At 50.1% G+C, this 13,548-nt stretch overlaps 1 protein-coding gene across 1 annotated transcript in view; it reads right to left on the bottom strand.

Annotated features, from left to right (window-relative positions):
* The window catches only part of LOC144783063 (cytochrome P450 2C5-like), a 524,719-nt gene that overhangs the window by 333,838 nt on the left and 177,333 nt on the right, over nt 1-13,548 (bottom strand). Inside the window, exons 5-6 of the mRNA XM_078662233.1 lie at nt 5,038-5,187; nt 2,750-2,910 (exon numbers count right to left, since the gene is read on the bottom strand). Coding sequence (XP_078518359.1) covers nt 2,750-2,910; nt 5,038-5,187 — 311 coding nt within the window. The remainder of the gene's footprint in view (nt 1-2,749; nt 2,911-5,037; nt 5,188-13,548) is intronic.

Below are 13,548 nucleotides of genomic sequence, written 5' to 3'. Positions count from 1 at the left end.
GACATTTTTCTCAGAAGTAGGGAATGTGTCAAATAAAAAGTCTTCTTCTATAGGTTCATTGTGCATGTCTACGTTGTGGTACTGCGCTGCCCTATCTATTAGCTGGTTGAAGATAATGGTGTCGTCAGTAGGGGACGGCTTTGTTGGGTATGAGGAGGTGTCAGGGATGGGATGCGTGTCATATGGATCAGTTGGCTCTACCCATGGTTCATTTTGAGGGTTAGGATCCTCTGGATAGTTAAAATCATATTGAGGATCTTCCCCTGTGTCGCCCTCATTGTGCCCAGAGTGCGTAGGAGAGTAAGGAGCAAAAGGCGTAGTAGGCATAGTGGGATAGAAAGGAATGAAGGGTCTAGAGGGAGAAGTCCCAAAGTCCTTTTTCTTTAGAGGAATGGGGGAATGAGAGTCCGTGTCCAATGGCCTCTTTTTCCTGTGTAGGATTGTGACTTTACCAGTCTCAGGGTTGATATATATTTTTGCCTGATCCTCTGATGGCTCTGGATGGAAGAGTTCTTCTTCCACAGTCCGTGGCTGTGTCTTTGACTTTTTTGGCTCAGTCTTTTTTGGATCGACCGTTGCCTTTGGGTCGACAACCCTTTTTGGTTCGACGACTTTCGGTGCCTTATTGCTCTTCCTTGGCTCGGTTTCTTTGTCCAGGTTGACGACTGATTGCGGATCGACCGGATCTTTAGGTTCGATGCGCTTTCTGTGCTCGACAGATTTTTTAGGTTGACTGGCTTTTGTCGAATCAATGATTTTTCTCGGATCGACCGTTTTTTTAGGAGCACTTGTCTTTGGGTCGGTGCCTTTGTTTGGCTCGATAACCTTCTTCTGTGTCAGCGACCTTCTTCGGTCCGACGACTTTTGGCGCAGCGGCCTTCTTTGGGTCGACGGCCTTCTTCGGGTTGGCGCCCTTCGGTTCGGCGGCCTTCTTTGGCTCAACGGCCTTCTTTGGTTCTGCGCTTTTTGGCTCGACGGCCTTCTTCGGGTCGACGCCCTTAGGCTGTACGGCCTTCTTTGGTTCGACGCCATTCGGGTCGACGACCTTTTTGGGTTCTAGAACCTTCTTTGGGATAACGTTCCTTGGACCTGGGGTCTCTGAAGGCCTAATCTTTGTTTTCGGAGCCGAGCCGGATGGCGGGGCTGCTGAATGATGTTTTGGATCTTGGCTAAGGCCTTTAGGCGATGCCTCGTTCGGAGCATTCTGTAACGGGGTAATTGGTGTCGGGGGCAATGTACTCACGGTTTGCCCTGGTGGGATTTCGTCATCGGAGTCCGAGTGGTCGTCGACGGTGACGATCTCTAGATCCGAATCTTTCCCTTCTGGAAGTTCTTGTTCATCCTTGAAGATGTTGTCTGGTTCTGGTGCCTGTCGCTGCATCTCTTCCCTAGCGGCCCATCGAATCAGGATGGTTTTCTTCGAACGGAATTGGGCACAGGCTGGGCAGGTTTCTTCCTTGTGGTCTGGTGATAGGCACTTGTTGCATACTGTGTGTCTGTCAGTATGCGGGAACTTGGAGTGGCATTGTGGGCACCGTTTGAACGGGCTCCTTTCCATCAACAGCAGGCCCACGTGGCGTCGAAAAGGCCCAACGGCCCGCGTCGATGACTGAGTCGAGATGGAAAGCTTGATCGAGTCAAGAAGTACCGAGCGAGAACAATACCGTCATCAAAGTCGAAGGCCTTTTGGCCTCCAGAAAAGTTTAGTTTCGATTCCGAAGTTGGAGTATAGGAATAACATCCGAACCCAATGGCGGAAAAAAACAATCTGAAGATGGAGAAGATGCCCAAGCGCACTATGGTCCAGGGGAGGAGTCACCTATCTTGTGATACTTAGAAGACTCTTCCAGGACAACAAGGTGCAATCATCCGGACCTAACACTAGGCGGCGATCTATGCACAGATATGAATTCAGCAGCCCACATGCCTCGAACATACAAATAGCTATGTCCACATACACAATAAATAGCTTTGAAATGTGACAAAACAATTATTATAATAATTCCTAATAGGTTGTACTCTATGTGGAGCTGATGAAGGGACATTGATAGGTATAATATAAATGTGAGATGTGTAGGTGCAGTAACGCAAGCTGCGCCTCGAGGTCCCTATTGAGCATCATAATCTTTAAAGAAATGGTAAATCCACCCTACCCATCATGCATTGCATGCAAGACAGTACCACAGTACATTCAATATATACAATTAATACTTTGAAATGTGACAAAATAATTATTATATTAATTCCATATTAGATTATACTCTATGTGGAGCTGATGAAGGGAAATGTATAGAAGGTCTAATATAAATGTGAGATGTGCTAGCGAGTAAAGTCATCACTGCCAACCTTGTTTAGGACCAACTGAGTGTCCTGTCGGAAGACCTTTAAGAAAAGGGCCTTCAGGCTGTAATTAAAACCATGGGCGTAACAACACATGTGATAGGGGTGTCCTCAAGGGAGGTTACAAAAACAGACATGAAGGAACTAAGGAGGGACTACAAAGCCCAATGAACAATGAAAAGCCACCATTTACAAAGGACAGGGACAGGAGCCAATTAAAAAGTTGGGCGGGAAGTAGGCGGAGCTTTATGCACACATCCTGAATACAGCATGTTTCGAAGAGACAGCGCAAGCACTGCCTAGGCGAGACCCAGAAAGAAAATAATGCCATTGAAAATGTGTCTTCCCCAGTGCTCATGTGATCAATAATGTACTCTTCCACCCGACGCAGTGCAGTCTTTTTCCATACCTGACCAATAGAAGAGCGGAGGAATATGATATACTGTTCGACTATGTTCAGGATCTGCAGGAAATCCCGGTCCTTATAGTCAAATCGTTCTCCAAACACAACCAAGCAGATTACATTAGCCACTGCACTCTGGAGGTGAACCATCGGGTCAAAGGCTTTTCCTGTTAGGGCAACAAAGTCGCAATAAGAAAAAAAATGGGGTGCCACTTCTAAAGCAGATCAACCACCCTGGAAATATATGAAAATAAATAAGTGCAAAATTCATGTCTGTGCTAATATTTTCTACACTAGCAGCCTGTTTTAGAGCTTGGCACATAGGGAACTGTATCAGTGTACCTTGTCCACCATACTAACTGCCCGCCAACTGTATTTGGAGTCGGGCTCTGCCGGCGGAACCCTACAATGATGGTGCAGTGGAGTTGATGGCATCACTGTAAGTAAATCTCACTGTCTGCGTTACTTAGAGTGAACGTATGATGCAGTTGTTTTTCTGTTTGAACCACCAGGGAATGTCTAGCTGTTCCAAACAGAAAAAAATCAAAATTAACTCCACACCCTGGGAGAAAACTCTTCAAGAGTGAGGGGCATTAGAATTTTGTTTTTAAAAACAAAGTCCTACTTTGTGAGTTTGTTGTTGAACAACAAAAATGTTTGCTGAGCCTCCAGCAGTGGCAGCGACTCCTCTGAAGGCACAGAGATCTCCGCTTGGCCGGCAGAGATCTATGAATATGGTGGGCGGTAGTGTGGCCAGGGTGGCAGAGATGATGACCCCTCCACCCTGACCGATTGCGGGCCATTTGCCAGACTATAAATAAGGCCGTATATCTGAATTTAGCAAGAATTGTGTATGTTTATGTATGTTTAGGTCTGGTCTTCCCATTCTACGAGTTGAACGCCTGAGTTGTGGTGTGCCTCAGTCTTTTTGTCAAACAGAGTCAGTGTACTGAACCATTCCTTCTGCCACTACCATCAATCTACATAAACATTCTTTAGCACTGTTTCTAGCCCCTTGGACTTGGATTCTCACAAACAGATTTAACTATAGTTTTTTATTTTTTTGGCTCTTCCCTCTCCTTTGACAAAACTTTTGTATTAATATTGCCTGTTATCTGTAGTATTTTGTACTTCCCACACCAATGACAGACATATTTTTAGAATATGCTACCATTCCTTCCCTTATATCCTCATTTTCCACTTCTACACATCAATCAAATATATTTTGTCACTTTTAATATGATTCTATTGACATCATCTCCGAATCTGAAGCCAGTCGCCTCCATACAAGAACTCATAAACGAAGCTATCAAGAGTCATTTCTATGATGTCTCAGCTAGCTTAATGTGGCCATGACTTGTCTCATGAAAACATTACAGGGCATCATTTAATCTAGTGTCCATCCTGGTTTCTGGGAGACCGTCAATACATTACAGGGGCCACTAAAGCAATTCTCCTGGTTCTTGGGGAAATGTACTTCATCTGTTACCCTAGCACTAGACCCATTATAAGAGGTTGCTCTGCCACTTTAGGGCACATGACCTGTGGTGCAGAATTTCACCTGGACAATAATTCTGGGTGAAATAACACCACCGGCAATTCCAAGTTTCTCCAGGCCCATTAATTCTGGAACAAGAGATACTGAGTCTGTTTTTACTGTTGCTTTTCCAAATATTTACAATTGCACACAGCAGGTGAAACATGTCTGCGGTTCTCTTGATGCAATCAGAAACAAAATCATGAGTAAAAAGACATGGTATCTTTGGAACCTGAAGTTCTTCCCATTCCAGCAAGAAACCTTGTGATTCCTGGAATTTGGTGCAGGGATACCAGCGAGACTCAGAAATTCTACACCCTTGGTGTCCTGTCCACAATTCTGGCTATATATAGTAATGAGCCCTTTCTCCTGTTTTTGCCAGGAGTAATATTGTCACTTTTCTCTACAGGGACCATTTGTTAAAGTACTGTTCTCACTCTACAACCTCCAGGTACTGTGTAGTTAAAATTCACAGAGAATATTGTCTGCATTGCTCTTTCTCAGAATGATCATCTCTAATGTTTGTATTGTCTATAGTTCTCTACCCAACTAAACCCAATTGCGAACAAATCCCTTCTACTGCTTTATGTAATATATTGACTATCGCACAAAACCTTCAAGTAGCAGATATTTGCGTGGGCATGTAGAATGCCCATTAGCATTAACTGTTGGTATTACTACTATACTTGAAAACCTTTTTCAGGGCTTTTCGGCCCTATTGTAGAGCTAATGTGTTTCTAAACCAGACGAAAGTTACCATCTGTGTCTTTTATGACCTTGATAAGTTGGTGGGCCTCCACTTGGACCCTCTCCTCCATGGATCTCTTTCCCATCCCGAAATTTCGCAGTGTGGTGATGGTAAACCTGCGCCGTGTCTGCCATTCTTCTCCATTGCTGCTAATGATGCCTGTAAGCAAAGGAGAAAAAAGTGAATGCTCAGAGTAAACTCTTTTCAGACATCATCCCATTAGCTTCTTAAAGGGTAAATGCTTCAGTCACACCAGGAGATCAACAATGATGGTATCCGCTTTGATTCACTGTTAAGACTACAGGCTAGTGTAGCCTCACTTAGAGTATCTCTTGTGGCTAGGTTAGGCCATGTTATCACAAATTGCTACATGGAACTCGCAACCGCTGCCCCAACCCTTTAAGACCTTGGAGTGTAAAATAGAGACTAAGGGGCTGATTACCAGTCTGGTGGTCTAAGGACTACAAGACTCGCGGGGCGGTGGTCGCTTCTCCACGGCCCTATTATGAGTTGGGTGGTGGGACCACCAAAGCCCCACCAGGGAACCGCCATTCCTCATCAGAGGATACCCTGGCACAATGTTGGCAACAGCTGATATATAGGGTTATTTTGCCCTCAAATAATTTTGGTATTGTATTTTAGTGCCTCTCTTGATATGTATTACATGAGTAGGGCATTTGGGCGTCATATCCGTGGGCGCTACACTGTCCCCCCCCAACCTTTCTTCAGGTACTGGGTCCCCTCTTGATATTAGGGCAACTATAAATAGCATGAATTTGTCTGAGGGGCGGTTTCTACCACCCACAGTTTGCAAGATGTAGTTGCTTACCTTTTGATAGGTGTTTTCTCACTCTTAGGAGTAGCTGCGAAGAACCGGCAGGTTTCTATTGTTGACTTGCAGGGGCAGCCTGGATGTGGCGGTCTCAGGCGCAAGAGTTGTAGTTCATAGCTTGGCAATTGCAGTCCTGAAGCGGTGCATTCCTGATTAGACAGTAGGCTGGTACAGCCTGTGGTGGGGTGCTGCTCAGTTTTTCAAATGAAGCCAACATACAGGGCTGAGCTCTCCGGACTTAGGCAGGTGTAGCCACGACTGGCCGTCAGGAAGTCAGCAGTTACAGCCGTGACAGGGGAGTCCGCAACTAGGTAATACATCCTGACTGAGCCATTAGCAAGACCTCTGACCACATGGTCGGGGAACTCTGCTCTCTGTCCCAGCAGCTCTGTTGTTGCGCCACTACCACTGCCCCCTACACCGCTCTGGCCAGCCTTCTCTCTTTGACTGTTTCTTTGTCTGTCCTTTATGTTTTTATTGTAATTGTGTCTTTTGTCTGTCTTTTCCATTGTCACTGTTATTGTGCCTGCTTTTTTTTGTGCGTTTTGTTGTGTCCTTCGTTGCGCTGTGCCCGTTTTCGCTGCCCTTTTCTCACCGCTGCTGCCCCGGCAGCCCCTCCTCCCTGCTGGTTCCCGCTCCCTGCTCGCAGCTGCGTTTCCTTCCCTGTTCCTTATTTAATAGCAGCCACTGCTCGAGCGATTGAGCAAGACCTCAGATTCTGCTCTCTGCTCCAGCAGCTCTGTTGATGCGCTGCATCCACAGCCCCCTACACCTCTCTGTCCCGGTAGGTGTTTGAGGCCCTCTTCCACACACAGGCTCCTGCCTGTGCCTCATTCCTGGTGGTCCAGTGGGAGAGCCTAGCCCCTGTGCTGGTCCGCTCAGCCAGCCTTCTCCGTTTGACAGTCTTTTTGCCTGTCCTTTCTGTTTTTACTGTAATTATGCCTATTGACTGTCTTTTGTCTGTTTTAACTGTTCTCACTCTTATTGTGTCTGTTTTTCTGTATTTTGTGCCTTTTGTTGTGTCCTCCGTTTCACTGTGCCCGTTTTCGCTGCCCTTTTCCTGCCACTGCTGCCCCTGCGGCCCCTTCCCCCTGCTGGTTCCTGCTCCCGCCTCACAGCTGTGTTTCCCTCCCCCGTTCACTAATTAATAGCAGCCGCCGCTCAAGCGATTGACCGAGACCTCTGACCTCCTGGTCAGGGAACTCTGCTCTACGCCGCAGCAGCTCAGTCGTTGTGCCGCTGCCCCTACACCTCTCTGTCCAGCTAGGTGTTCAAGGCCCTCCTCCACCCGCAGGCTCCTGCCTACACCTCTTCCCTGGTGATCCAGTAGGAGACCCTTGCTTTTCTGCTGTTCCGCTCGGCCACCCTTCTCTGTTTGACTGTCTTTTTGTCTGTCCTTTCTGTTTTTACTGTAATTGTGCCTGTTCACTGTCTTTTGTCTGTCTTTTCTGCTGTCACGGTTATTGTGCCTGTTTTTCAGTTTTTTTTGTTGCATTTTTGCCTTTTGTTGTGTTCTCCGTTTCACTGTGCCCATTTTTGCTGCCCTTTTTCCTCCACTGCTGCCCCCGCATGCCTCCCCCTGCCGGTTCTCGCTACCGCCTCCCATCTGCGTTTCCCTCCCCCGTTCCCAATTTAATGGTGGCTGCTGCTCGAGTGATTGAGCAAGATCTCTGACCTCCTGGTCAGGGAACTCTGCACTTTGCCCCAGCAGCTCCATCATTGCGCCGCTGCCCCCTACTCCTCTCTGTCCCAGTAGGTGTGTGTGGCCCTTCTCCACCCGCAGGGTCCTGCCTGTGCCTCATCCCTGGTGGTCCAGTGAGACAGCCTTGCTCTTGGGCGGGTCCGCTTGGTCAGCCTTCTCCATTTGACTATCTTTTTGTCTGTCCTTTCTGTTTTTACTGTAATTGTGCCTGTTGACTGTCTTTCATCTGTCTTTTCTGTTGTCACTGTAATTGCGCCTATTTTTCAGGTTTTTTGCATTTTGTGCCTTTTATTGTGTCCTCCATTTCACAGTGCCTGTTTTCGCTGCCCTTTTCCCGCCGCAGCTCCCCCTGCATCCCTCCTCCCTACCCATTCCAGCTCCCACCTCCCAGCTGCGTTTACCTTCCCTGTTCCCTATTTAATGGCAGCTGCTGCGCCAAAGGCATGCCCAAGGCAGGCCCGTCTGCGCCTGTCCGTGACCTGACCGCGACCAGCGCCAGGAACCCTGGTTCTGCGACAACCCACCGCTAAGACCTTCCAATGGATCCCCCCGAATCCAGAAAGACCATCACCCATGCACTCATAACAAGCAGACTGGACTACGGAAACGCCCTCTACGCCGGAATCAACAAGTCCCTGTTCTGAAAGCTCCAGACCATACAGAACACCACCACCAGTTTTGTCCTCGGCAACCCACGACATAAACACTTCACCCAGCCCCTGCGAGACCTTCACTGATTCTCTGTTGAGAAGAGAGTAACCTTCAAGCTACTCACCCACGCCTACAATTCCCTCCACAACACCGGACCCCAATACCTCAACAAAAGGGTCTCCTTCCACATACCCAAGAGATCCGAGTTGGCTGGAAACAGTCACGCAATTGCAATTGCAGCTCCATCTAGGCCTTTAACAACTATGAAATTGTGGTATCGCAATCTTTCTCAAGACCTGGAACAAAGGCCTGGCTGGGGAGAGCCCAGTCACCAGGGTCTTTTAGTCTTACTCTCTGTCAGTCTGCTTCTTCCTAAGCATCCCACAGCTACATGCTGAACGCACTCTGTCCTGGTAAATTTCCTTCTGCTGGGCAAAGCTGACTCCTTCCCTCTCTCAACAAACAGGCAGGATTTTACATTTTCAGGGCTAGTACGCAACTCTGCCAGCAAGGCCAGACTACAGGTTGTGTCTCCTTACTTCTGGGTGTCAGGCAGATACCAGTTCTGGTTGAACAGCAGTCCTCGATTTAATCTAAGGAGTACTCCCTACCTTGGCAATAGAGAAATTGGACCTGGAACAAAGTGGGATGGTTTGGGTCCCACTTTTATATACAACTATGGACAGGGAATGCGGATCCACTGTCTCAAACTGTAGAACCAGCTTGGGGTGATTCTTCAAAGTGTTCTTGCACGGCTGTCCTCAAGACACATCTTTTGGGTAGAGTGAGGTATGACTCAGTATTTAGCACTGGGGTTGTCATCATCATGGAGCCCCCACAACAGAGGCACAATGAGGCGTGATGTTTCTGCACCTGTCTGCCATATGCCATGTTCGTCAGAGTAATCAGGAGGAAACAAGAGGGCAGGCCTCACCTAGAGCCTTCCTCAACGTTCACAACAGGGTCTGCAATCCCACCCTTCACCTCTACTATCCATCACACTGCAGTACTCATGCAGACTAATCAGTAGCTCCTTGCTAATCGAAAGACCTCATAAAAAAGTGAAGGAGCCCTTTCTCCACTCCCCTCACTTCAGCGTTTAGGTCTCCTCCCTCTAGCCAACACCCTCTAAGTGCAAAAAAGCTCACACCTCCTTGTGCCTTTGCTGTGGGTGCTCCATGGTTAAGACAGCCCCAATGCAAAATGCTGTGTAATACCTACCTCTATCCAAAGGCTGTGTCTGGAGAACAGACTTGGAAGGAATACACTTTCACTGTCTTGGAGCACAGTCCTCAACCTCCATCATGTGCAAGGCCAGGCCAGGTGTATCTAAAAAGGATCCAAAAGACCTCCATTTCTCTGGTTCATTCCCACATTATCCTTGTGCTACACTAACTACACACACTCAAACTAAACTCGTACTTGGGATGTCAGTGCTAGGTCTGGTCAAGCACATAGAAACAGACCTTGACCCAAGCGAGCTTGTGTGCCTTAATTTTAATGAGCTAGATAAAAATGCCTGGTCACACTTTTGATCTTTCAGCCATGGTATGTTGCTACCACTGCTAAAAACAGGGCTTGTGATCCTCTTTTAACCATAGTATGCAACCATTATTAGAAACGAGGACAGTAATCCACTGTCAATAATAAGTGCATGTTTGGTGCACCTCAGAAGGGCAAAGAACAGGACCAGGATCCTTGATTGTCAAGGACAGACCAAAAACTCTACACACATGCTCAGATTAGTTTGACACCATTTCCAGAATAAAAAGTTAGGATACCAAATGCATGCGGTCAAGCACTCAGGACAGTGTATGAAGCCCCTTTAACCAAGCAGGGAACATTCCTGTCCCATCACCCACCAAAGATGTGGTATTATAGCGAGTGCTGCCAACTTTGGAACTGGTGACATAAGCTCAACATCCTGTGATTCTGGGCAAATCAATTAATCTCCTCAGGTCTTAAAAAATATGAATGTGACCTTGTGTAATGTAACTGGTACTCATGTAAAGTTCTCCAATACATTTTGATTGCGCTTGCACAGTATATAAAACCGCAACAAAAAAGCAGTTTTACATGCATGAATTGAACCTCCTTATAGAGCAGCAGAGTGCGCAGAAAATGTTGTGTTAGAAACTACTCAGAGCTATTGTGAGCAGAATTGCTACGGGTAGCAGATCTCCCTTGACTGAGTTTTGCATCCTGGAAGGTAAAGGCAGCTCAAGCACAAGCAGTTTTCTGTGTTTACAGAGGAAATCTGTCCGCTTCTCTAGATTGCATGCAGAGTCAATGTAGGTGTTTTTAAACCTTATGTTACTCTGCAAATGTACTACAGAAATTAACAATTTGCATACTTTCCTTTTTGGTAATTTTCATCTCCTACCTCTAGTGGCAAACATCACACCTCTTACTCACTGATAAACCCTCGAGTGGATTGGTACTCACACAGTAAGTGGGAAACATGCCTGGCTCTACTCAAATGTCCTGGCTCTACTCAAATCTGCCATCCAGCTGGTATATGGAGCCATTTTAAAACAATCAATGTCCAACTAACGATGGTTAGTTTGGTCCTTACCCTACTTTAAGTAAACCCTCCAGACCCCCGACCTTGTCTCGCCTGGACAATGAGATTTTGGAGTATCCCAAAACCCAAAAAGCAAAAATGCAAAAACATCAAAAGGGCAAACACCAGGGGGGCGTGGCAAGGTTGGTGTTCATGGCGGTCGTGTAGAGCGTGAGCTCCGACCAGCCTAACATTTATCCTGTACGAATATCCTTGCCCTGAACATCCACGAGGGCACCCGGAGCTGCAGTGTAGACGCCTTGCCTGGGGGCATCGTCCGGTGGCGACTGCGGCGGCATCTTGGCCCCGGGCGCGGAGGAGCGGCCCGGCGACGAAGCGAGGCGGGTGAGGCCCGGTGTGACCAGTGAAGCTGGAGCCTCGATTTTGGCGTGGCCGGTCGGATGCGACTGCTGGTGCCGGCAGATTGTGGCGAGAGGGGCGCCTGATCTCCTGAGGACCGGGCGGTGCATCGGAGTCCGTTTCCCTGAGGTGTGGAGGTAGAGGGGCACAGCGACGTCTGGCTGGAGAGCAGTGGCCTTCAGGGGACGTGACAGGAGGCCATATATTAGAGCGGCCGGCGGGAGCGGCCGCCATCTTGCGACTCTCCTCTGCCCGGGCCGGACCGGCGTAGGAGTGCGGCCAGGTTCCCATCTGGGACTGCGGGGACACCCTGTGAAGGCAAAGAGGTGCTGGGGACCCGCCAAAGGCTGCCCTGCACAGGTCGAGCGGACACGGAGTGGCAGTGAGTGAAGGGGCCGGTGCCTGGGGTCTCGGAGGTCAGGTCGGGCCCCGGTGGTGACATCGTACAGCGCCTGGGTGACTGTGGAGAGCGCCTGGGGGGGTTCCTCGGTGCCGCCCGGCCATTGCTGGCAATAGACTCCCTCAGGCGCCTTCGCACAGTGTGGACAGGGCCCTGGCGGCTGGGCTTGGATGGGACACAATACTTTCTAGAGGCGGTGCCTGGTCAGATTGCGGAGCGTGGGCGCTACTAGGAGCTCATCATCCTGGGCAGCCGACGGTGCTTGGTGTGGGAGCCGGTGTAACAATGGAGGTGCGTGGTGGACATCAGGGCTGCCAACAGAAAGGACACGTGGCGCTGACGACTTGTGGAGGGAGAGTGGCGAATTGGCAGACTTGGGAATGAGCGACGAGGGGCTGCATGGCTAATCGAGTGCGACATTTGTGACTGTCATCGGAACGGGGCAGCACTTGCCTGCTACCGCATCTAGTGTAGTGCACTCTGCTGCATCCCCATATCTCATCGGCATAGAAGCCGGGCCGGACGGCGGTGGCTGCCTGTTCAGAGGAGCGGCGGCGAGCAAGGGGGCTGGTGCCTCGGGGGTCAGATCGGGCCCCGGTGTGAGTCCTGTACAGCGCCGAAGATCGGCGGCGGTGGTCTGGGTGGTGATCCTTTGTGCCGCTTGGCAGCTGCCGGGAGAGATCACGGTGTGAGCGTCATAGTTGGCGGCCTTGCTGGGGCACAGCCTGCGAATCCTGGGAGTTGGTGCTGGAGGCGGCGGTCGCGGTCCCCGAAGCGGCAGCACGCCAGTTGGCAGCTGCAGGGAAGTCCGCCTGGTTGGCACGCCCGGACGGGCACGGGAGTACTGACACTCGGCGGCCTCGACTCGCAGCTTGTGGGCAAGATGACACGTGGTGGCGCTGGAGGAGGCCAGGGCAAGCAGGGGCCTATTGGCAAGTTCACAGAGGTGGTTGGTCCTGGGGGATCGCAGGCACTGACGCCCGACAATGCTGCGCTGTTGGCGGCGATCACGCAGTCCAGAGATGTGCTTGATGCTAAAATTGGGGCAGTCAGATCCGATGTCACACTCCTCCGCCAGGACCTCCGGAACGCGGTGGAGCGCATCACGGGCGCGGAGACGCGCATCACGGGGGTGGAGGACGACGTGTCCGTCCTCAAGAAGAAAGTCACAGCCATGTAGAAGGTGCAGAGAGGCCTAGTCATGAGGGTTGAGGATGTGGAAGGGCGCGTCCGGCGGAACAACCTGCGTTTTGTGGGATTTCCAGAGAACTGCGAGGGGGACAACGTGGAGTGCTTCCTGGCTCAATGGTTGGAGGGCTGGCTCCCGGCGGACACCTTGTCACGTTGCTTTGTGGTGGAGAGGGCCCACAGGGCGCTGACGCAGAAACCCCCGGCTGGTGCGTGCCCGCGGCCTATTATAGCCAAGTTCTTGAATTACGCTGACCGCGATACCATCCTGCTGCAAGCAAGACTGAAAGGCACGGTCACACATGAGAACACAAACATCCTCATCTTCCCGGACTACACGAGACTGGTGCAGCAACAACGCCAGTCTTTCACTGCGGCCAAGGCCCGTCTCTGGGGCCTCCAGCTCCAGTACGCACTGCTCTACCCGGCGCGGCTGCGGGTCATCTTCAAGTCCCGCACCTTATTCTTTGACACTCCGGAGGAGGTCTTTCAGTGGACGGACGAGACGGTAAAGATCCGGGTCATCACGGCGAAGGGCGGAGAGTCGGACTCCTCCGCGAGTGGGGCAGCCAGGGAGGGCCTTAGGAGCCAGTGACGACGCCATAGGAGATCGCACTCGAGCCGTGGCTCACGCTTTGGCTCGGTCTCCTACCGAGATGTCGCCGCACAGGAGCAGCAAGGGGATGTGCCTTGACTCTTATGGGACATATCCATGGCTTCTATGGACTCGTGGTGTGGATGATCAGGTGCACGGTTGCTTAGGCTGGGAGCCACACCCGGCCAGGTTGGGTGGGAGGGAGTGACAGCCTCGTTTCTATGGGCTG

The sequence above is a fragment of the Lissotriton helveticus genome, chromosome 9 (genome assembly GCF_964261635.1).
Source record: "Lissotriton helveticus chromosome 9, aLisHel1.1, whole genome shotgun sequence".
In the NCBI taxonomy this organism is placed as follows: domain Eukaryota; kingdom Metazoa; phylum Chordata; class Amphibia; order Caudata; family Salamandridae; genus Lissotriton; species Lissotriton helveticus.
The sequence above is the reverse complement of the archived record's forward strand: the minus strand, read 5'-3'. Positions and strand labels throughout refer to the sequence as shown.